Here is a 25,000-nt window from a genome sequence, read left to right on the forward strand (position 1 = left end):
AACCTGCAACCTGCAAAACTAACCTGCCGCTCACAGACTGTTTCCTTAACTCGGGAAGTACAAAAGTTGATCAGTCGTTTGGATAGTAATGTCTTTCACTTTCAGGCACGATAAGATTTTCCGCTGGAAGGAGGCAGTCGTATAAATATAGTCTCAAAGTTACACTTGCGAAACAGTGCAGAATGGAAGACAAGGATGGCCGGTGGACAAGAATTTGGGGATCTCAGAAGCGCGGGTTTCACATGGAGGTATAAAATTGCAAGTTTCTTTTGTGTTTCGGAGTGAACATTGAGACGACGGCGTCTAGAAATGGGATGGCCTACGAGAGAACAGGAATTCAGTCAAATTTCAGACCACCTTGGACATAATTTGTTGTCAGGAACTTACTCTCTCTGTCACGCAATTCTGTTGAGCGAATGGTGTTAGGGCTCTCAGAGGACGTCAGGTCTCCTCGTTCAAAGAAACAGAGTTAGGCAGTCTAACTTTTAGAGTCGATCCCGTCAGCCGTGTTTTGCGTTGTGTTAGAACAGTCCAGAGGCGAGTTTATTACATGTATGTGACGAGGCCAAATGCCCTATGGTGTAAGAGAGAGGAAAGTACCTGAGAAAGTACTTTTACATATATTTCTTTCTATATAAATCTGTAACTGCTACCAATGTGAGATGTGTTATTCCACCAATTAGTTCATCTCATTGTTCAAATTTGTCGGGGATGGCTCATAATATGCCATGCCCTTAAACATAGGAGTGGGTAGGAGGAACAAGCAGGTGTGTATTTTACACAAGATAGTACTTGTTAACATCTGTCCCCAGACCATTTTTGGAAGTGTGTAACTAACTTCATTTTGTGTTTAAATAATATGGCATCAGTGATCCTATAGTGGTTAGAAATTGAACTTTCTCCCCCACAGCATGATACACTGGCACTGGTTGTAAACCCTTTCAGTGATGACCAGAATAGCACTTGGGGTAACTTGTACTTCAAGTACAAGCTGGTGGTGTCTGCTAATTTTGTGCACCAATAACAGTTATGTATCACCCGACTGTTGCACCTTTGCCCCCTTCAAGATCCAATAGCTAAATTCTTCCTGAAATAGTTGTCGCTTGTGTGGCTCAGCATAGTTGTTATCTTATATTTTGAGCGCCCTCATTTAAAGTTACACATTATGTGCACTTTAATGTCTTGGTATCACAAGTTATTGATAGAAGTCCTTGTAGAGGGGGCTTCAATAAAATGCATGTACATGTAGCTGTCCTGCATCCATCAGCATTGATGTTATGGAAAGGATGACGTCACTGCAACCTACCCTAACCATGATATATGTGGGAGGTCCTTCTGTTTTGAATAGCAACTGTAAATTACAGATATCTCCACACAGTAATTGTAGCTGTGAGTCAATGCTTTGGGTTGGAGCGGTTTTCAATGGAGTGTCAAAAGTAATTAGAAAATTGCTTTGGTTTTGGTTTTACTATGGTTTGAGAGTAGCTCAGCAGTCTAATTGTTAAGTAATTGCTTTTGGTTTTGGTTTTGCTATGGATTGATATTGGCTGAGTAGTCTAATTGGTAAGTAATTAGTTTGGTTTTGCTTTTACTGTGGCTTGAGATTGGCTGAGTAGTCTAATTGGTAAGTACTTGGTTTGGTTTTGGTTTTACTATGGTTTGAGATTGGCTGAGTAGTCTAATTGGTAGGTAATTACTTTGGTTTTGGTTTTAGTACGGTTTGAGATTGGCTGAGTAGTCTAACTGGTAAGTAACTGGTCTGGTTTTGGTTTTATTACACTCAATTGAAACGCACCCACAAATTGTAAATACATTCTTCCACCCTCTTTCCAAAGGCTTGATTTCAAGCCCTTTCAGACTCAAAACTATGGTGGATCAATTTTTTAGTATCTTTAGTAATCTATCTTGACAAAATTGGTTCTCAAGTGAAGAAAACTGTTTGGGAAATTTTCTTTCCATTTTGTTATTCCTGTAGGTTCTGGCACAGAGCATTCATTAAATAATTTGTAATGTTTACAAAACATTTTAGACAAGGATAGGGAACTCTCTTCGGATAAGTAGAGCAGATCAGGAGTTGAGAAAAGGCATTCCCTAGAGATTTGGGTTTGCACAAAACTTCAGCAAACTTGGTACGGCAACGGCAGTTTGAAAGTATTGCAGCTAATTAACTTTGAACCCACATTTTTCATTGAAGTCCTTAAGAGATAAGAATTTTCTGAAACAATGCAGTCTGCCAACATTAAATGGACTATATCTTTACATGGCTTAGTTTCAGAAGTCAGAACAGCCTCAGTTGTATTCCATTCTGCGCTGTTTCTCAAGTGTAACTTTGAGACAATATAAGACTGCCTCCTTCCAGCAGAAAATCTTACCGTGCCTGAAAGAGAAAGACTGATTACTCTCCAAACGACTGATCAACTCTTGTAATTCCCGAGTTAAGGAAACAGTCTGCGACTCATGTTCGGTGTAAAACGAACAATAGCATCCTATTGTTTTACCCTTTTGTCCAAGATGGAAATGACTCCTTTGTTCCTTGTTTTGCTTTTGCTCTATCCATTGTGACATCAGCTCTGCCGTTTTACGTGGATCATAAACCGTCTGCGAGGTTCTGTTGAGCGAGTACTGATGTACACACCCGCAGTAAACCTACAAAGTCTTCCCCTCTTCTTGCAAAAAATCCACGCATATCGATATTATCGGACAAATAATGGTGTTCCATCTCGCACAGTAACGATGGCAGATAAAAAAATCTCTTGTGGCAGAGTAACAATGACACTGGAGTTACGGGCACCTTCGGACTTGGGGGGGTGGGCGGGGGGGGGGGGGGGGGGGGTGACGTCCTTGCCCGAAAAAATTACGCAATGCCCGAAAGTGTGGAGGTTGAAATCGGGATGCAAACGCAGACGTTCACCATTTTTCAATCTAATGAAACTGCTATCATTGGAAAAATAGCTCAATTGAAAGTTTGCATACTTAATTCTATCAACAGTCTCAATGTAATCTAAAACATATTAAAAGAAAAAGTTCTTCCTTCCATGGCATTTCCAGAAAATGTCAAAATGTTAACAATGACTTGATTTCTAAGGGCACACTCAATACAGATCATAGAGAGGCTATTGAGTCTATGCTGCCCCATGGTGTTACGAAGGTAAATCAGTCCGCTGAACGAACGTTCCGCTGAGCATGATGTTGCGGGAATGACGGCCAAAATGGACGCCACCTTCGAGAACTCTGGTGTAATTGCAGAAAGGCTGCTTTCATGCAATTACGTCAATGACTTCTGCCGCTGTCTTTATTGATTTTTCGACATGTGTTTTCTTGAATCGACTTAACAGGCGTTGGTCTGCCTAAAGTAGCCCCTTGTCGAAATTATAGTAACCAGCAACTACAATGAGCGACAAAAGTAGTTGAGACACTTTTAGGAAAGACGCTTTTCGAAACCTAAGCATTTGTTCTATTTTATTTGCATCTGGCGTTAATTCTCTGATACCCCCGGTCCCCCAATTCAATGTTTTGTAGGTGCTGGGGTCTGCCAGTCGGAAGAAATAGAAAAATCAACATTGTTTTAAGGGAAGGGGGGAAATGTGTCCAAGACACTCGAAAATCGAATTTTACTGCCAAGTATCTCAACACTTTGTCGCTCATTGTAGGTCAAAGCTATCATTGGCGGGGAAATTACTTAGAGTGACGTCCCCTAACGCACAAAGAACATCTTGGTCATTTCCGCTGAACCGATTCTAGAGAAGGTGTTGACTCTATGGTAATAGGGAGCTTAAGATCTACGACGACGACGTCGACGAAAACGCCAGAAAACAACGATATCATTGGTTAAAAGAGCATAAATAATCGTGCTGCACGTGCGGCACGGATTTCAGCTCATATTTTTGCGGTTCTCTGCGTGACGACGACGTGAAATCACTAAATTTTAGGTTTTGACGACAACGTGAGCATGCAACAGAGAATCTTTCATTCTCTATTTTCAGTCTGAAACCGCTCGTACCAATTTATTTTTAGGATACTTCGACCACATTGAAGGACGTGAACGAGATGGAATAATCGCGAAAGACTTTTATTACAGCGAAGTTCTATTTTGAGGTGACGTTTTCGTCGACGTCGCCGTCGTAGATCTTAAGCTCCCTAATACTCTGGTTTCGATGGCGGACCAGCAGGGCTAGCGTTTTGGTTTTACCCGACTAACGCCTGTAAACTCGTTGAGGGTTGTCGTCGTGGCACACGAGCATCGCGGAATCAAAAATCTGATTCAGCAATAATTATGACGACAATGTCTGCCAAATGCAGTAACACTAACATAGGAATGAAAAATATTCAGTTCCGGGAGTCTCTACCAGATACCACATATCATTTCGTTTAGGGACAAAAAAGGCTGAAAAAGCGGTCAATACCCGGTAGATACCAGCTGGGTGACATCAACTCGTGTTATGTGATACTTTAACACTGAGATTTACGGATAGAATCGATCGAATAGAATAAGCAAATTACTTAATGGCATTTGTGTAGTATTTACCTTTCGCCTTGTTGACCCTTGACGGCCGCTTGACCTTTAGTAACCTTCTAAGTTTTTCACTTTTTCTTAAACCTTTAAAGTCCACGGAGTTCACAAAGAATCGAACGAACTTCAATGAGGAAACCTTAACCTGACCTTCATGTGAACTCGTAAAAACGTTTTCCCGCTCTCCGCGAAATTGGCGCGAAAATTAGCAAAACGATACACTTCACATTTTACACGATATCACTCAAATTACCAAATCTCTGAAGATACCACTTTCGGGCATCTAATCACCTGAAAAGTAATTTACTAGAAACTTTAGTTAGAAATCACGCCAACAGCATTATTTATAATGTCTTCTCCCCAGTGTCGTTGCCCGAATCAAGAGCGTTTTGCCCGAAAAATTACATAATTTCCGCTGCTGGGGGGGCTGCAGGCCCCCCCGCCCCCACGGCTCGTACGCCTATCAGGGTTTGTACGCTTTTTTCAACTAAAAATTCAAGGACTTTTCAAGTACTTTCAATGACACATTTTCCATTTTTCAAGGACTCCACGCACTGCAGAATCAAGCGATAAGCAGCTGTTCACATAGCTCGTGTGCGCCGACTCTCCCATGCTCGAATGGTCAACATCCTTCATGCACACAATGCATCGTGCCTTGTGTTTGTCACCCTTGACTTCGCGTAGCCACTCTTTGTACAGTGGTTTCTGAAGCCACAAGTCGCTGAATCCCATTGTTGTATCTTTTATTCGTGAAACAATAGCAGAACAAACAACACCCACGCAACAACAGGAAGCACTCGAGGCACATGGCTTTTCGCGGAAAGAGCGAAGACTACAAAACATTTCATTGGCTCTTAGAATTACAGACATTGAACCGATCAGAGCAATGAATATAACAAAGAACAGGAAAATGTACTCGGCGCTTGATGGACGTTCGGAGAGTGATCGTTTTTATTTTTTAATTTTTTACTATTATGTGTCGCTACTGTTCTGCCAGTAGCATAGATTTTCATATTAGGCACTCTAGAATCTAGGATGGATGAAATTAGCGACAAGTTTCAAGGACTTTCCAGCACTGACTGCAATTTTCAAGGACTTTTTAAGGCCTTCAATTTTTATTCTCAAATTCAAGGACTTTCAAGGTGCGTGCGAACCCTGGCCTATGCTCTCCAGATCAGAAACAGTACTTAAGTAGAAACAGTTTGAGCCGCCATTTTGTCATACAGAGCGCAAAGACTGATGGATTGTGCGATCAATCGATAAGCCAAACTTTCAATCGATAGGAAGTTGTACGAAAATCTCAAAGAAGTTGTGAATATTTATAAGAACACACATATTCGGTGCCATGTTATATATTTTTAAAATAAGTTTTACGAACATTGTATGCAAGTTTAAACGGTTTCGACAAAGTTGTATGTTGGTTAACAAGTTGTATATGTTTTAACTAAAGTAGCAGAAACGTAACCACAAGTACACTATTTGGAAAACATGTTGCACAAGTTTGGCTAAAAGTTAGATGTATGTAATAACAGGTTTTACATGCAGGAAACAAGTTGTAGATGTGGAGCAACAAGTTTTCTTCAAGAACACTAGTCCTATATAAATTGACACAAGTATTTTTGTCTGCTACGGCGCGTCATTTAAAGAGTAACAAAATCAAGTCAATGAAGAAGATTTACTGGATTACTCGAGCTCTGCGGATCACCCAAGCTCTCTAAATGACCTAAGCTCTGTGGAGGGTCCTCAGCCTGTTGTATAACCTATGCCCAAAACAGTTGAGGGAAGCTACAAGCTCTAGATCAAAGATAAATAAAACCGATTTTGAGGTCTCAGCTAAAAATCGATCAACTATACTATTTACCCATACTTCAGCACAAAAATATTGTATAGGTCCAACCAAAAACATCCCTGTATAAGCACTGTTTACTCAAAAAACACTGGCCAACCTTGTTTTTGTTGTATGTGGACCACATGGCCCCAAAAGCTTTACATTCGGGTTTGCAAATAATGAACGAAGCAGATAAACGGCACGTACAGCCAGCTCTAGGATTCAATGACTCACCTTTACCACAGCTAGAACGGAAATTGGCATTTCCAAAGGCTTGCAAACCACAAAAAGAACAAAACATGGCTAACAAATTCTCCTGGAACAGAGCGGTCTAAAAATGGCGGCGAATCGAGCACAACTTCGTGACTTGAGCATGTACCGCTGACCGGAACAGTTGAAAATTTGAATTTGGTGTGAAGATTTGAATTTTGTGTGAAAATTTGAATTTGGTGTGAAGATTTCAATTTGGTGTGAAAATTTGAATTTGGTGTGAAGATTTGAATTCGATGTGAGTGATTTGAATTCGGTGTGAGTGATTTGAATTCGGTGTGAGTGATTTGAATTCGGTGTGAGTGATTTGAATTCGGTGTGAGTGATTTAAATACAGTGTGAGTGATTTAAATTCGTTGTGCACTTGTGGGCCACCGTACGTATTATAGCACACATGAAAGTCAACAATCTCTCCTGTGTTAAAAATGCTGACTTATGCATTATGCATGCATTAGCCCAATAAGCTGGCAAAATCTTGTGAGTCAGTTTGAGGATGTGATGTTACAAGTCACTCAATATACTCACCAAATGACTTGTTTTACTCTTGCCCTATAGGTAGACTGGGAACTAGTAATTTCGAATTATCCTTCACCAGGTCCTTCAATGGCAGCCATTGCCAGCATTGTACAGAATTTGTGGGCGTATCATTTCACATTGTGTTTTTCGCCTACTTACATTTGTTTTGAGTGATTCCTGTACAGCTTACAGTTGCAAGTTTAGTTGCAGTTTTCAAGGTAAGTTATTTCCAGCTTCTCAATCTTTCTTTTGCTGTCATTCCCCCCCACCCCCCACCCCCCCCCCCCTTTCATTTAACATAAGCTCGCATCAGAAAGGCAAACATTGCCTTTCAGTAAATGTTTAAGAAATGAAAAAACAAGTAAAAAAGAAAAAAGGAAAAAAATAATTAAAAAAACAAGCAAGAGTTCTGGTCTCACTAGGAGTTGAACGCATAGTCTCCCAATCATAATGCAGATATCTTCTCTACTGCACCACACTAAGGCCCTCTTTACATGACCCTGGGTTGCTTTTTACCCCGGGTTGAATCACCACAGAGAGAGCTAAAAATAAACACTTTACACGAACCCGGGTTGTCAGTTTGCAATAGTGCGTGGTTTGCTTCGAGCCTGACCTGGGCCAGCCTTTCTGCCAATCAAAAACTGAAACCATGGGCTAGGAAGATGACAAACAAAAAACCTAGAAAGTACAACGGAATGGTGGGAGGACCTGATGCACAAACCGAAAAACAACACAAAACAACATGGTTCTTTGACCAAAAGTGCCAACCCGGGTTAGCTTTTAGCCCACTGTTTACATGTGAGAATTGAAGAAATTTCAACCCTTCCAGGGTTGAAGATAAGTTTTTAAGTAGCCAGAGTCTTGTGAAAAGTAGACCGTTGTGGGTCCGGAAGACCCATACGATGGGCTTTTGTTTCATTCATTTCCCCCAGAAAATTTTTGAAAACTGGCACACTAGAAAACGCATTTCCTGGCATTTTGGGCCATGAAACTCAGACATTAGAGGAATGAATTAAGCTGCAATTATACTGTGAAAACCATGTTACTCAAAGAAAGCCAAAGCAACATTTCGATAATGTAACCGTATAAACAAAAAGTGGAATGATATTTTTTGGTCCATTTGCTGGCGAATTAATAATTATTTTCTTGGACATTTTTTCAAAGGTAGGTACATACCTTCACTTGTAGTTGTCTTTTTTGGTTTTCGTTTTCCTTGACAAAAAGATCTAAAGTTAATCTTTGCAATTTCGTGCTGATAGTCACACACGAAGACTACTCTTTTCCAGTTTCCTGCTCGCACTAATTATGCATTCACATTCATGTGTCGAAATCCAATATGGCGGGCAACAAATCATATTGTTAGTACTTTCCCGCCACCGTACCAAGATTTGTTCAAAAAGACAGTCTCGAGCATAACGTTTTTAAACTGCCCTTGAGTCAGAAGTCTTTTAGATGTTTTCAGAAAAGATAGGCACTGCAAATTTTTATTTTTATTGCGCCCAAGTAGTTTAGACCTGATAAACATCATCTCCTCGACATATCTTGACTCGTGAAGCAATGAAAGTAGCCGGCAAAACCTGGCAGAGAAGCCGGCGAACTTCGCTAGCTGCCGGCTCTTATATACAACCCTGCCCTTCTAGCCGGGTCAACCCGAGTCTCAAGAAGAGTTACCCGGCAAGGGGGGCTGACCCGGCTTGACTACTGTTTTCATGTAAACGCTAGAAACATTTGACTGCGAAAGGGTTACCCGCCGCGTTGATTCAACCCAGGCTAAAAGGCAACCCTGGGTCGTCTAAAGAGGCCCTAACAAGTACACGATTTGAGGAGAAAGAAATATTGAGTAAATCGGTTTCTACGGAAGTGTTGGTATGGATAGTTAAAACACTTTTTTATCTTGCTAGCAATTGCCTACTTGTAAGACTACAATACTTCAACCCAGTGAATAAAACTAGCCATATGCCCGCAAATACGCATTGCAGACCTATTTTTTATTAAGGAAATATACAGTGCTTCATTCATAAAAGACAGTGATCATAATTCATATACTAATACATTATAAAAGAATGAAAGTACTATTGAGAATATCAGCTTTTGTGTATAATATAGTGAAGGTCAGCCTATATTAATTTGTACATTTACTCAACATGGTCCTAAGGAAATGTCAACAACAATAATAATTTCATAAAGTCCCACTTTAAAGCCCCCCCGGCCAGTTATAAGCCCCCCTTGACATAGGACCATCTATTTGCCAACAAAGATATTATTTTGGATATAAGCCCCCCTGAGATATAAGCCCATCTAATGTATAAGTGCATTACTTTTGCGTTTCTTTACAAACATCAAAGTTTTCAATTTAAAGTTGTAGGCAAATAGGGTAATACGATAATAGCTCCAAGTGTAATGGTATGTTAGCTTTAATTTGTTTCTTGGACACATTCTGAATCATTTTTTTAACTCCGCTTATAAGTTGGATAAAAGCTCTCCCCCTCTGCCCCCCCCCCCCCCCCCCGCCCGTTTATAAGCCCACCTAAAACCCCTTAAGAAGTTATATGAGCCCAGGGCCCGATTGCTCGAAAGCCGATTAACTTAATTCAGGATTAGCGTAAACTTTTGTTTCACGTTTTCGACTTTTTGTTGAAAGTTTCTTTTGCGTATTTTTGTTTTTCAAAATTGACGTCTTCTCATGTAAAGTTCTGCCAAAAAATCTACGTTGAACAGCATTTGGCAGTAGAGAAATAAAATGCTTGGTTAGTTTTTAATCTGGGATTAGCGTTAATCGGCTTTTGCGGAACCGGGCCCAGGACTTTAAAGTGGGATTTTACGGGACTTTATTAAAGCATCTTCTGAGTGATTAACGAAATATTGAAAGTAGCTTTAATACGCTAAATCTAGTAACTTGAAGTACATGTATCATGTTGTTGAGCTTATCTAACCTGAAGATACCAATTCAGTACCAATTTTCAAAATCGGGTCAAACAAATGTGAGAAATGAAAATTAAGTGCAGAACATTTGTGACCTCTGAGCTTTGTCAGAAATGAGGTATTAAAACTTCAAAGATCTTTGCACAGAAAGCAGGGTTGCCACCCACTGGAAAATGATTAGCTAGATCACAGTTAGATCACTCCAAGAAATGTAAAGTCATCTTTCAGAGTAAATCTGCAATTTATTACCAGGCTTTAGCTTGTACATCGCTAAGTGACAAGGGCTGTTGTACAAGTACTTAACTCAAAAAACTATTGTACAAGTAAGACATTCCTGGGAATCAAAATAATGAAACGAATTTAGTGAGCGTGCAGTAGTGTAAATTGAACCAGATAACGTGTGGAAGTTGGATTGAATTCTTTGATGGAGAGATAGTATATCTCATGATCAAGTTATACCATTAACTCCATACCATTGAAGTACGTAATATAAGATTGTTAATTTAGTAAACAGATTCATGGTTGCTGTGTGTCGAGATCAGTTTGGTAACAGACCACAAAAGTGTGGCACATGAACAAAATGCAAGAGTAATGTAATATAGTCTAGTAATGTAATATAGTCTAGTATGAATAGTGATGTACATGTATGTTAAACTCTTCTTTCGTAGCATTTACCGGTGAACAAGCTTGCTAGTTTTATTCCCTTGGTGAAACTTTGAGCATAATTTTTCCATTGGGGCAGGTAAGAACAGCTCCAACAATATAACCCAGTGGAGGCTGCAAGGAAAGAAATCAAACTCAATGATTTGTGCGGCATGGAAGTCAAAAGATGCATCAATGCATTATGTATACATGGCTACAGCAAAAATGACTTTCAATGTTCGATGGACCTCAGTCCCGTTATTATTACCGAGTGTCGTAGAACAGTTGGAAGGAAATGACAAGTCCACTAATGCCATTCCAAGTTGTGATCTTTGACTTAAAGTTAGATACATCAAATTTAAAAAAAGTAAGACAGGAAGCATGCAGAAGTATGGGGTTTGGTGATGCGCAAAGTGCTGTCCACTTTCCTCACAGAACGTTCCATGCGCAACATGCTACAAGAGAGGATGACTTGATACCAAGCCATTCACACGACGACTGAACAATGTTTTGCAAACGCCATGAGGTCACACTTACCGGTGCTGTTTTCTCGGTGTGCTCTAGCTTGTATTTCTTCAGTAATCTCACCAAGGTCAGTTTAATTTCCAGCAAAGCAAATCTCATGCCAACACAGTTGTGAGGACCATATCCAAATGGCATGAATGTATAAGGATGACGCTTTGCTTTCTCTGCTTCAGTGAACCTGCCAAAGACCAAAGGTATCGTCTTTAAGTCAACCATTTCAACTTCAACTATGTTAAAGTTGGACAGAAAACGTTATTTAGACCTGGCCTTCGCATAGCAGTTTTAAAAAGATTACGCAAGTACTTATATTTGTGCCGGGTGAGGATTGCCCAAACATTCATCCGTGACTTGTATCCAGATCGAAGATGAATGTCGTGAGACAAAAGAAGAAGAGGAAAAGCTGGGAAAAAGGGAGTTGGGAGAACCAATGAAACATAAAGCATCAGGGATTGCCTCCGCACCTTTCTGGATCAAACTTTTCAGGCTCTGGCCAGATCTCTGGATCATGATGAATTGCATAACATGGGACCAAGACCGGCATTCCACTTGGAATTGTCACTCCTTTGATAGTGCAAGTCTCGTTACAGTCCCTCTGGAGTCTAAGGAAGCCGAATACATTACAGTCAGACAGGACACAATGACAGTTACTTTTTAAGTTGTTCCCTATTCACAACGATGATGGATTTTTCAGTGAACAGTAATTCCTTAAAAATGGGAGTGTTCTGAGATATTTTGAATAGCCAGCATGTCGAGAGTTGCTCTCTCTTGCTGAAAGTAAGTCTCAAGCAACTTTTGATACCGCTAATCGAGGTGACAATGACTCCTTGCCGTTTTTGTTTACTTAACTACACTGTTTTAATGTATTTGTCTTAAAGCTGAACTCCCTACATGCAGACAGTTACGAAAAAGGGCATTACATGTATTTGAATAATTTTCATGCAATTCACAACAGTAGAATTCTAGAAGTAAAATTAAGGGTCAAAGAAACATGGCTTTTTAAAAATAAATAAAATAATTTTATTTATTTTTAAAAAGCCATGTTTCTTTGACCCTGAATTTTACTTCTAGAATTCTACTGTTATTATTATCAAAGCACAATGCAGATTGAACAACCCTCAACAAACCAGTATTTTAGGTGTTTTTGTAGTGAATAGCTGTGAAAGGCAAAGCGTTAGCAAATATCCAACAGCATTGTTAAAGATACCAAGTGTGGTGTCTCTTCCATACTTACACAAACCCTGGGGGATACATTCGCAATGCTTCGTTGATAACCATGTCAAGGTATTCCATCTTGTGAAGGACGTCATATGACGGTGATACCTGTGGGGTCATGTAAATAGGTATTCAAAAAAGGAGATTCTAAAAGATAGTTATGTTCCAAGATGTCACACATGGGCATAAGCTAAACTTAATATGCCTCCAGTGAACACAAATACGTCATTCACAACGGGGTTTTCATAATGTCTACAATGGTGTGTTCATTGTGGCATCTTATCACTGCTATAATGGGGTGTTCTTCCAGGACCCATCCTTTTAGTTTGTGCCCCCACCACCATAGCCACCTACTCAGATGCTCTTTGGACTGGCTTACGGTACTTTGCGAAACGAAACGAAACGAAACGAAATGGTACTTTGCGAAACGGTACTTTGCGAAATGGTACTTCGCGAAACGGTACTTTGCGAAATGATTAACTGTAAAATTTATTGCTAAACAACGCAATTTGAAGCAATGCAGAAATCGCGAACCTTCAAGGGGAAAAGAAAAGAAAAGTCCGTAAACGAATAAAGAGCTTGCTCAATAAAAGTGTTCCAGAATCTGCAAGGATATGCAAGCTGGTCGTCAATTACAAAGCCATTCTTGTTTCTAGTAGGAACGGCTTTGTGTTTGTTTCACATGGAAGTATTTTCACGTTGCGTACGCCTAGACTTGTAAACACAAAGTGATGCCAAAAAAATGTGAAGGGAAATCGTTTTCCTGTCACAATAACGAGAACGAAGTCAACGGAGAGGCCAATTATAATCATTAGACTCTTATCACGAATTAGCCTGCGTAGCATGGCGGTTTTTGTCGAGCCGGGCGCACGAGCGGCGAAGCCGCGAAATTCGCGCGCGAAGCGCGCGAGAACGAGCGGCGAAGCCGCGAGAAAAATAAAAACCGCCTGCCCGGATTCGAGGGGTTTTTGACTGCCGCCCCCTTCACATCATTTTGACACCCGCGGTGACAACTTGTCTGGCTTCAATTTCCCCAGCCAATCATAGGCTTGATAGTAATATGAAACTTCGCGAGAAAAGTGTGGCACGTTTGGCAAGAAATCAAAACAAATCCTCATGCTCTTTCGTCTTTTTCGATGGCTACGAAGGGCGATACGCCGAAAAAGCCTGGCAATGTTCAACGGGCTATTTCAAACGTCAATGATAATTGTAGATTGTGTTGTTGTCCGCTAAAGATTAAATACGGAGAATTAAAAAAAAAATTCGTATATTTCAACGCAAAACCTTTTCAAGGTCTCGAAGCGCGAAGGATGCATACAAGGTCTGACTTTGGCAGAACTCTGTTCACATATTGGACTGGAAATTGAAAAATCCGACACGTTCTCTGATCGAGTATGTACGAAAATATGGTACGAAAATACGGAACGCATTTGATTTCCATACCTTCATCGGTGCTTGAACTTTCAAGTAAGTCTTCCAAGTAATACCTTCATCGCCTCAAACTTGAAAAGAGAGAAGGATAACTCGGCTGTGATGGAAGTTGATGACCATTCTGGTAGATTCAAGCGGCTTTTGCCAACAACTATTTCATCGCCAGATAGAAGTCCTCAAGCCAGATAAGGGGAAAAAAGCGACTGGACAAAAATCATCAGCGAAAATATCCTTAAGTTTTAAAGATGTTTCGAGCTCTGTGGTTAACACTGACAGCGATCACAACGAACTCTCTACTTTGAACACAGCGGATGACTCACCTCAGGAAGCTGGCGAACTTTTTCTCTCATATCTAAACGTGGAAGACTTACTTGAAAGTTCAAGCACCGAAGCTAAAGTGGTAATTGTTAACACGGGTGGTCGCGTTGAAACGTTCAGCTCGTTTCATGATAAGACGAAATCGATAATAGTAAATCTGTGCAGAAAAAAATGGAAAACGGTAGCGAATTTGACATTCTGTGTGTGATTCGTCGACCACAATCGTCGACACGGCTCGATCTAGAGCACTGTCTTCTTTTAAAGCGGCAAGGAATGCCTTTCCTAACACCGTCTCAGCGGAGCGATAGAGAAATTGAGGTGGACTCTCTCGAACCGCATTCAGTGCTTCCGTCGTAAGTTCCATTGCCGTGCAGTTCAGCGACAACATTTCGGAAATCTGGTCGTCTATAATACTTTTCAACGGGGCAATGACAATCACACACGTTTTCGATGAAGAGATTTCTTCTTTGGCAAGAGCGAAGGCAGTATATATCATTCTCTTGCCAAAACCTGTTTGCAAAATTGCCATGACGTCTCTCCCATGAAGAAGATTGTTAAGGGCCGTTTCCTGCTCTGGCTTCAACAAAACTGCACTATTTCCCGACGAATATTCAAGAGCGACAACGCTCTAGTTAATGCTTCTGCGATATTTTGATTTTGTTTTGACGAGAAGATTTGTTCAGTCTCTCGAAACTCTCCCAAGGGAAATTACCAAAACATTTGATTGACGTTTCACTGCTCTCAGCCAATCCGAAATTCGCGTGCACTGGTGAACGCATAATTCAAAAAACCCCATGAATTTGGGCAGGCGGGAATTAAACTCGACTCTTCACCAATCCTCTCACGGCTGAGCCACTCGCTTTCACGGCTTCGCAACCAAATCAGAAGCACTCTCGCACGAAAATCCCGCCAGCTACGCAGGCTAATCACGAATCAGGTGCAAGTTTTCTTATTGTCACAAGTGTTCATTTTATTTCGTGATGTAGCATGTTGGTGTTTTCATGTTGCAACATTCGGCACATTATCCATATCATCTAGATTGATAGGGCTATACCACTATCAGCCCCTCCCCCTCCACGGTCCCTGATTCTTGCGTGGTGTTCACTAGCTTTTAGTTACCAAACTCGGTTCGAAGACAATAATACATATCTTTTTAGCCCCCATCTCCCACCCCCGTTAAGCCATTTTTTATAACAATACAAGTTAAGTAGATTAACAAACTCAATGTAACTGTAACTCTGACTGTACTGTATGGAACAATGCCATATTTTACATCAAAACAAACTCTGATAATGATTTCAATAACATCTGTATATTATAATAGCTATAACTCGAACGACAACATTTTAAAAACAAAACAATTTGGAACAATTCGTTTTCCTGTAGTTCTTAAATTCCACTTGTCTGGCAACATTGAATAACTGCTATTTGTGCTAACGTAATCGTATATCAAAAATTCAGTGTGTTTAGTGAACTAAAATCTCGATTATGAGTTACACGACGTGAAGGAAATCTCTCAATATTATGAAACGAGCTGTTATTTTGATATGCTAAACCCATGATTATATGGGTCGCACAGCTGTTGATATATCTTCTGAAATCTGTTCCTACATATAAAAAAAAACAACTGTTAAAACTAAATGCTCCCATGAGCTATGGAGATTTCACTTCTATAAAGCAAATATCTGTATCCAATACTTTCACCTATGCAAGATAATTTTTCCAACTGATATACAGTAACTCGAATCAGATTGGCTAGTATTACTCTTGTTAGGTCATTAATCTTTGCGTCATCGGAAACTTGGTAGAACATTGCTTGTAATGTTGGACTGTGTTTGGGGGCATTGGGGCCCAATGCAATGTCATAGAAATATACATCTGGCAGTTTCAGTAATGCACCTGTTGAACTTAACGCTGTAAAATTTATAACGCCTAGACTTGATGTGCACTAACGACAAGATGATCTTAGTGATAGAATTTCGGGTTTCCATCCAGAAATATACCTCTATCGATATCATCTAGATTGATAGGACTATACCACTACAGTACCAGCCCCTTCCCCTCCACGGTCCCTGATTCTTGCTTGGTGTTCGCTTTTAGTTGCCAAACTCGGTTCGAAGACAATTAACAATTATTCCGCGAGCCCGAATGGGCTCTGAGTCAATAACCCATGAGGCCGAAGGCCGAATGGGCTATGAACTCAGTGGCCATGAGGGCGAGAGGAATAATTGTTTTAGTAAAATCCCACTAGTTGGTCAAAAAAATATCGAGACAAAACATCTTTCGCTAGTTAAAGCTAGACTTTAATTGTTGTTTTGGTTTTCAAAGCCGGCGCTTTTCGCTACTAGTGGGCTATAACAAATAGCCTACTAGTAGCTCAACCAATCAGAACGCAGCATTGATAATAGACAACTAGTTGGATTTTACTAATAATACATATCTTTTTAGCCCCCATCTCCCACCCCCCGTTAAGCCATTTTTTATAACAATACAAGTTAAATAGATTAACAAACTCAATGTAACTGTAACTCTGACTGTAATGTATGGAACAATGCTAATGGAAAATTGATACGGATGGAAGCAACTTCGAAAAGGGAAACGGGAAAATACTATTGCGCAAATAAGTACATTCTTAAGCGCCACCCTTACTTTTCGAAGGGAAAGCTTAAACTCGATCTTGACACCACGTACAGATTCAAAGAGGGCCATCTAAAACACCTCAAAGAGATGTTTCACTTCGATATATAAATCGGGTGCTGTCGAACGTACTATTCAAAACCAACAGTCGTAGCATACCCAAAGGGCCTTTAAATTAGTAAATTAGTAGCGATAAACAGAATAATCAAAGTGATGATGTAGTACTCATCCTCTGGTGAAGCTCTAACGATAAGCACTGAAAACAAGGTACTGAATTCTGCCACTTAAACTTGGTCAGATGTTTTAGCTAGTCAGCTCCTTGGTCCTGAGAATTGTGGAAGTAAGAAAACACCAACATGCTACATCACGAAATAAAATGAACACCTGTGACGTGACAATAATAAAACTAGCACCTGATTCGTGATAAGAGTCTAATGATTATAATTGGCCTCTCCGTTGACTTCGTTCTCGTTATTGTGACAGGAAAACGAAGACTTCTCTTTACATTTTTTTTTTGGCATCACTTGGTGTTTACAAGTCTAGGTGTACGCAACGTGAAAATACTTCCATGTGAAACAAACACAAAGCCGTTCCTATTAGAAACAAGAGTGGCTTTGTAATTGGCGACCAGCTTGCATATCCTTGCAGATTCTGGAACACTTTTATTGAGCAAGCTCTTTATTCGTTTAAGGACTTTTCTTTTGCCCTTGAAGGCTCGCGATTTCTGCATTGCTTCAAATTGCGTTGTTTAGCAATAAATTTTACAGTTAATCATTTCGCAAAGTACCGTTTCACGAAGTACCAGCAAAGTACCATTTCGTTTCGTTTCGTTTCGTTTCGCAAAGTACCGTAAGCTCTTTGGACTTGTCACACAATCCTCATTCCCCATGAATGTTTGCTGAAGCACATGGTTTCCGAAAGGAAGTGAACTTTGCAAGAGACTTCAATGGATACTATCATGACCTTTGAATGAGTATCGACTTTAAGTTTAGACATTATAGTGTATTTTGCCAAGAAAAAGATGAAGTGTTTATACATCTACAAACTCACACTGTATTAGACCTGGAATAAGAAAAACTGCATATTTACTTTGAGAGTGTTGCCGTTGACATGCCACGCAACAGTCTCACCCCAAGGGAGTCTGTTCAGATTATTTTCATCTTGAAATGAGCTAGCACCGATTGGCTTTCAAGTAATTTCAATGTGATATCTAGCTGCATGATCTTAACAAACAAAAGGAATGTGCTGTTTCTTTAAGTAGATGTTTGTGGGGGACGAAGATTGCGTGACGATTCCAAAGTGCATCGGTGTAGGAGGCTACCCCCCTCCCCATCCCTTTGGAAATTCCAGTTTACTTTCATACTTTCCTTTTAAAATTTTGGCTTTTGCAGCATTCCAGAAGCTTCCACCTTAAAGTTCCCATAAACCTTGTGCAGGTTCGATATGGATATTTTCTGCATCTGCACAATCTTTGGTGGTTTATTCTTCATCAGTTACAGTTTTTAAATAGAACAAGACTTTCCCCTGTCTATTCCGTGGCTATTGTCAAAATTAATAAATTCAAAGGAACATTGTCTTTCACTCTAATCCTGCTGAATATTTTGAGATAGTTGAAAATAAAAGAACTGTTTGTAGCACTTTCAAAAGATGAGATCACTCAGTCCAATCACTTTTAACCCTGTAATTAATAAAAACACTGTAAAAAATGGCTTAGGGCTGTATTAGAAACTAAGCAGCTAACCAACCTCATCTCCAGGGCACATCTGGTCAATTTCAGCTCTGAGTTCGTCTTGTACATGCACATCAATGGCCAGATGATAACAAACAAACCCCAGAGTGGTACTGGAAGTTTCATATCCAGCGAGAAGGAATACAAGACTTTGTGCCTGAATATCATCATTATCAATTTTTTCCCCTCCTGTATCACTTTTTGCATCTAGCATCAATTGCAACATGTCCTTCCGCTGCAAATGGAGGAAAAGAAACTTTGGTATGAAAAACTGATCATTTAAGGTTGTTTGTGTTCACTTACGATGATCAGTTTACAAATAACCATTGAATTATAGCAGCAACAAAAATCTTTATCTTCTTCACACTTTTAATGTAGTGCTGTTTATAACATTCCAGACACTAAATGGGTAAATCCAAGTCGTTAACTTAGTGATATAAAAAACTTACATGTCCTTCGCTGCTACCATTTGCTTTTGTCCTTTCGGCAATAATATTTGCTGCAACAGACCCTATCTTGTCAAAGTCAAAAGGGTCTGGGAAGAACTTAAGTAAATGGTCTCCAAATGGCAACAACACTACAAAAGAAATGAAATGTTATGACAAGGCAATAGGAAAAACGAAAAATAAATCAGTAACATAATAAATGACAACCAAACTGAGCTAATAAAATAAAGACAAATAAATGGTGTTGTTCATTGTCCAGCACATAAATTACTAGTCAGATTCTCTTTCAATACAAAATGGGCTCCATATCCTTTCTGACTAGCGTCATAAGCTAAGGCGGATCCAGGATTTGATGGAGGGGGGTTTGGGTAAATGTCCGCCGAAGGCGGTAGCCCCTAGGGGGGTCTGGGGTCATGCTTCCCTGAAAAATTTTTAATTTTAGGGTCTCTGAAATTCAATTTCCAGCATTTTCAGGGGCAATTCGCAGTGAAAAGATATATTTATTAGCTGAGTTGGTTCACTTTTTTTTTAACCACGCATTTGTTATACATTTTTACGTTCGGTTTAGAGGGTTCGACCGAACCACCCCAAGAGCCGCCCCAGATAAGACTGGACAAACTGGTTTTGGGTGACACGATAACAGGGTAGTCTGTTTGCAACTGCCCTCTTTTTAAATAATGCAATTAAATCCCTACACATTATTCCAATCAAAGGGTGTGGTGCCATGGCCTTCTTTGCCAGCTCAGTGATTGGATCATTTTCAACGGTTTGCGTTTCTGCCTTGACTCCAAATGCTGTTGACAAAATTACTTCCATGGTCAGACTCTGAAGCCATCTAGAAAAAAAAAAAGAATTATAAATAGCATTCACATCACCTCTTTTGCACAAAGGCCAAGAAAGAGAAGGGATGGTAGCAATTATCAAGGTACATAACTTTAGTATTTTATGTTGATCTTATTGCAAAAACTGTATGTATACACTTCTTGTATCTCTATATTTTTCAGATTTGGAGTTTTTCTGTCTTACATTTGAAATTTGTAATACGTGACTTTGGCAAAGAGAGATGTCACAATTGACATGTGATTATTACTACAGTAAATTACTTCAGATGCTTTACACTCTGTATGCTTTTGATTACTTGTACTATTCAGTTAATACTGTTGGAGGTACATGTACTCTGCGAGAGGGTGGGGAAAAGGAGCAACCGATCCTGACCCCCAAAGGCTCTTACAGCAAGAGAAAATGAGGGGACAGAAAGGGAGGCTCCCGGTCCAGCCCTTGGGATGTGTCATGTCCATGAAAGTTATTTTTAGACGAGCAGAAGTCTTCCGAGACGTCCGCATGAAGGCTAACCTCGGTCCGATGTTTGATAGAAAATACATATTCATCAGCCTTCCTCGTGCTCCATCATTTTCTCTTTTCACTAAGAACCTGAGAGCGAGGCAAGACTGCATGCGGACTTCCGCTAGAACAAAGACTTCCGCTCGTCTAAAAATAACTTTCGTGGACATAACATATCCCAGCCAACGCCCTGAGCCTCCCTCTCTGTCCCCTCATTTTCTCTTGCTTACAGTCAATATTTATACATTTCCTAAAAGAGTAAACATGCATAGTATACAAACAAAACTACCTGTGGAAATCAACAATCTCTCCTGTTTTGGAAATGCTGTCCACTTTTTGCATTAACGTATCCACCGCTTCATTCATAAAAGTCATCATCTTGAAGAATAAGATTAAGAAAATCATTCAGTTTTTCATGTCTGAAATTGATTGCCATTAGGCTATTTCATCAATGGTTTCAAGTTCAATTTGGAATTAATTTGCATGGGTGAGTTTTTGAGAAAGCTGAAATTGCACAAGCTGATTGATCAGCGAGTGCAATGTCCGCTTTTTTAAAACTCACAAGTGCAAATTAATTCCAAAATGAATGGGAAAAACTGAGTGTATGATTACTAATGAATAATATAAACATAAAATTTGGGTGAAGGAAGTGCCGGAATATCTTTCTTCAGAAGCCTTTTTTCTCGTCCAAGAAAACTTTTTTCAAAGTTTCCGCACTAAATTTTCGTCAACATTTTACGTGATATCATTGGCTTAGAAAATTTCCTATTCTCTTTCAGCTAATTATAATCCAGAATTTCGATGTGTAATGTGCACTGGTTTTACACTCAAACTGCACTAGCTGCTCTCAATCAATCAGAATCTTGTAATTTTCTCATATACATTATTAGCCATGTTATAAATGCTAAGATAGGATCTATGATTAGCAGCCCACAGAGAGGTTATTTATGTAGCATCATTTGAGGCTACAACTGATATCTTTCCCTAGGATAACAATCATTTACGTTCCTTCAAGATCCAGTATTGTGTAAAACATGAAATTATAAAATAATATACCTTATAATAGCATAAGTTATCATCAAGTGACCAAATATTGCATAATTCATGATGGTATAAATTATTCGATTTGCAGATGCAATGCTTATTAATGCAATTGCCTTACTTGTTTCATTTTAGATGCACTGAAGGTTGGTGACAGAGTATTACGAAGATCCTTCCACTTCTGCCCAGGTACAATTGTCAGCATTCTATCGTATGGCTTCGGGATATCCAGGAGGGCCTGACAATAAAATCAAATCAGGCAGGTTGTGAAATTGACCATCATGAAGGTTAATATGCCATTTGGGGATTGTTACAAAAAGCAGTTTACAGCTTTCATCACAGCAGTTGTACAATTTTTCACATGGTGAGTACATAGTAGACATGGCATGCGCAGCCGCTTCAATCTCGCTCTTACAGGGCTTGAAATTTGCGAAAAAATCCAGTCGCAATTTTGCGACAAGATACGAAAATGTAGTCGCAATTTCGAAAATTTTAGTCGCAAAATCATCGCGCTGCATTGTGTTGTCAGCGGTGTAGCAAAACAAAATATGAGCCCACAATACTTGTGTTGAAGTAAACCGCTGAAAATGGCGAATGATATTGAAGGAATGGAGTTGTGCACGCAACATCGCAGCGAAATTACGCTACAATTACGCTATCTTCAGATTGAAAGAAAACTCAAGGCGAGAAACAAAATAATTTTGTCATTTCTTCATTTATTTTAGTAAAAAGAGCAGCAAAGTGGCAACTGCTACTAATTCTTTTGTTTCGAAAGAGCGAAGATGAGAACAAGTCGCAAATTTGCGACTTCTCCAGATTTTTTAGTCGCAAAGGGAAAAAATTCAGTCGCAAATGCGACTGTATTGGTCGCAATTTCAAGCCCTGTCTTAGCACACCCTCCTGCATTTAAGGTTAATTACTCTAAGAAACATTAAAGTGCCAGTATGACGAAAATCGCATCTCTTCTATCGAAGCCATCTCAGAGCACAAACAAGTAGTCTGCATGAGAAGAAAAATGCTGTTTACTATTTTCAAATATGTCTTTTTGTTCCAGAGATATTCGAGTTTTTAAAATATTTCAATTAGCCAAATAATGAAGTCATACACTCAACCTAATAATTTTGATCAAATATGATGAAAAATGATATCTCAGACAATTTGTATCAGAATTATTTGACTCTTTGCCGTAAAATTCTACTACTAAATCTGCTCCACAATTTGAGCTTAACAGTTTTGTTACCATGGCAACATACTGGGTTCAGACCTCCCCAATATTTAAGGCATTTCTGGCCACCTTTGGCGTTCTATTTTCATATTTGGAAATGGTGCCTCCTGTGCATGATCCAACAAGCATATAAATATGTTGGCTTGAGTTTGTGGCCTTGTTTAACCTTTTTCGAGCTGAAAATCACTTAAATATTGAATTCAAGTGGGTGGGGACTGGAAAAGAGTGAGTTGCCATGGGAACAAAATGTTTTATAACAATAGGTGTGTTCTCTGTAGAACTATTAGCCTACCACGTTTCAATGGTCTGTGCTGCAAATTGGCGAAGATAGCTCTATTTATATACGGTATATTATGTACATTATGTAATATTTGGTTGAGTGTATGACATCATCAGTCATCTCATTTGCATATTTTGCACATTTTTTAAACTTAAATATCTCCAGAACTACAGTAATGCAGATATTTGCAAACGGTAAACGGCATTTTCATTCTTTCATAGAATTCTTTGTGATACACCTATCAAGAGGTAAAAATTTGATCATAGTGGCACTTTAAGAAAACCATTACATGCAATTTATTAAAGATACACATATATGCAATAACAAAACAATGTGACTGCACTATCTCATTACCCTCCTATTGTGAAACTTGGGGAATTCTTTAATGAGAATCTCTTTGATCATGTCGGGATCAGCAACCATGAGAAATGGCTGACGGAACAAGAACATTCTAACAGAAAAAAAAATCAATACACATGTAATGCACCATGACCTTCAATCATTTAATAACTAAGAATTAAAGGTATGCCAGTGACATATTAGATGCGAAGCAGAGAAGCCAGGATGTTGTATATAGTCTTGATGCATTTTTGAGAAAGATGTTTTCTGCCACAGGGCTAGTCGATCCCTCAAACAGCAGTACCAATGATTAAAGGTGAATTGTCAGAGAAATCAACCAGAATACAGGGTATAATGACTGTGATGGACTAGCATCCCATCCAGGGAGAGGTATTTACCCTTGCGAATCAAAGCTAGGAATTCCTAGGAATTCCTAGGATTTTCTTAAGAATTCCTAAGAATTTATTCTTGGGAATTCTTAAGAATTTTTGTGAATTTTCACGGTAATTGGAACATGGAATTCCTAGGAATTCCTAGCAATTCCAAGCTTTACTAATCTTGCTTGGTGAGCATGCATAATTCCTAAGAATTCCTGGGAATTCCTAGGAATTGCTTTACCCTGGAAGTAATTGGGCTAAAATTCCTAAGAATTCCTAGGAATTGTTTTACCCTAGAATTAAAATGGACGAAAATTCCTAGGAATTCCTAGAAAAACTTACATGTAGCTGACTCAGCAAGAAATATAATAATCTTGTAGAGCTCACATTAGATTTGATACTACACAGGAATATAAAATAACAACAATAATTCCTCTGAAATCATTAAATTTTAATCAAAAAGTAATATCAATTAAATTGCACTTTCATTAAATGGGTACTTTTATACCAACATAATACAATTAAATAAGATCTATGAATCAATTTTGCATACATGTAGTTGTATTTTAGTACAGTCAAATTAACTTCATAAAATTTTCATATGTATTTACTTAACAATTTAATATTTTTGTTAATAATTTTGTCATAATCATCAAATTTCCATTTATATAATCAACTCTTTCCCGATAAATAATTAGAATCTAAAAATTCTCTTCAATAAACGTGATCAGAAACATTATGAAATTTTCTTACATCCTCTATTTTATGGACATTGAAAACAGCAATAACAGAGTTGCAAGTTTCTAATGAACATTCAATGAACGTGAGACAAATCATCTGTGTAGCAAAGATGTTCGTTATAACCTCTTGAACTTGCCTTGTTTGCCCCCTCAGAAGTGTGTAGCTACATGTAATTTGCACGATATGGCGGCCATTGTGAATAAGATCTATTCAAAGGTGATATTTAGATTAGCTCTTGGAAAATATGAAGAAATTCCTTGACATGTTTTTCTTCACATAATGTACTTTTTAGAGCTTTTTAAATGTTTTGTCTTCATGTTGAACCCAGAATGAAAAAAAAAAAAAGTGAAATTACTGATCGTTTGGACTCCACTAGGACACAAAATATCAAGAGACCAAAAGGATTAAGACACGTTACAAGGTTGTTAATATGAATCTTGAACTTACAGTAAATTAGGTTCAATTTTTGTTTCTGAAGGCCAACATTTTCTTCACCCCTTTAGGGATGACTGTCTCACTTCATCTGGAATGAAGAGGTGAAAAAGTAAAACTTTCAATCCCTCAAGGGGCTAATTGTCGTGTTTCTCACCATCTGAAGCAACTGGGTCTGAAAGAAAAATGTTAATTTAGGTTTAATTATGACCAAAAATTTAATCTTATCAACTGATGT

The 25,000-nt window shown here is 39.0% G+C and overlaps 1 protein-coding gene and 2 long non-coding RNA genes across 5 annotated transcripts in view; 2 read left to right on the forward strand and 1 right to left on the reverse strand.

The window, feature by feature from the left end:
- The window catches only part of LOC138060032 (uncharacterized), a 17,334-nt gene extending 6,115 nt beyond the window's left edge, over positions 1-11,219 (forward strand). The window contains exons 2-4 of the long non-coding RNA XR_011134282.1: positions 106-248; positions 7,164-7,342; positions 10,789-11,219. This is a non-coding gene — a long non-coding RNA (uncharacterized lncRNA). The remainder of the gene's footprint in view (positions 1-105; positions 249-7,163; positions 7,343-10,788) is intronic.
- LOC138060030 (cytochrome P450 3A24-like) overlaps positions 10,269-25,000 on the reverse strand; it is a 21,649-nt gene continuing 6,917 nt past the window's right edge. For 2 of the 3 annotated variants that reach the window (XM_068905712.1, XM_068905711.1), the window contains exons 2-12: positions 24,778-24,937; positions 23,228-23,324; positions 21,490-21,606; positions 20,617-20,705; positions 19,682-19,821; positions 18,990-19,117; positions 18,557-18,775; positions 12,445-12,533; positions 11,675-11,812; positions 11,226-11,391; positions 10,269-10,823 (exon numbers count right to left, since the gene is read on the reverse strand). In XM_068905712.1, coding sequence (XP_068761813.1) covers positions 10,743-10,823; positions 11,226-11,391; positions 11,675-11,812; positions 12,445-12,533; positions 18,557-18,775; positions 18,990-19,117; positions 19,682-19,821; positions 20,617-20,705; positions 21,490-21,606; positions 23,228-23,323 — 1,263 coding nt within the window. In that variant the 5' untranslated portion in view covers position 23,324; positions 24,778-24,937 and the 3' untranslated portion in view covers positions 10,269-10,742. The remainder of the gene's footprint in view (positions 10,824-11,225; positions 11,392-11,674; positions 11,813-12,444; positions 12,534-18,556; positions 18,776-18,989; positions 19,118-19,681; positions 19,822-20,616; positions 20,706-21,489; positions 21,607-23,227; positions 23,325-24,777; positions 24,938-25,000) is intronic. The other variant, XM_068905710.1, reaches the window with a different exon arrangement.
- Positions 23,352-25,000, forward strand: part of LOC138060033 (uncharacterized) — a 20,648-nt gene continuing 18,999 nt past the window's right edge. Inside the window, exon 1 of the long non-coding RNA XR_011134285.1 lies at positions 23,352-23,602. This is a non-coding gene — a long non-coding RNA (uncharacterized lncRNA). The remainder of the gene's footprint in view (positions 23,603-25,000) is intronic.

The sequence above is a fragment of the Montipora capricornis genome, chromosome 8, assembly GCF_036669925.1.
Source record: "Montipora capricornis isolate CH-2021 chromosome 8, ASM3666992v2, whole genome shotgun sequence".
NCBI lineage: Eukaryota > Metazoa > Cnidaria > Anthozoa > Scleractinia > Acroporidae > Montipora > Montipora capricornis.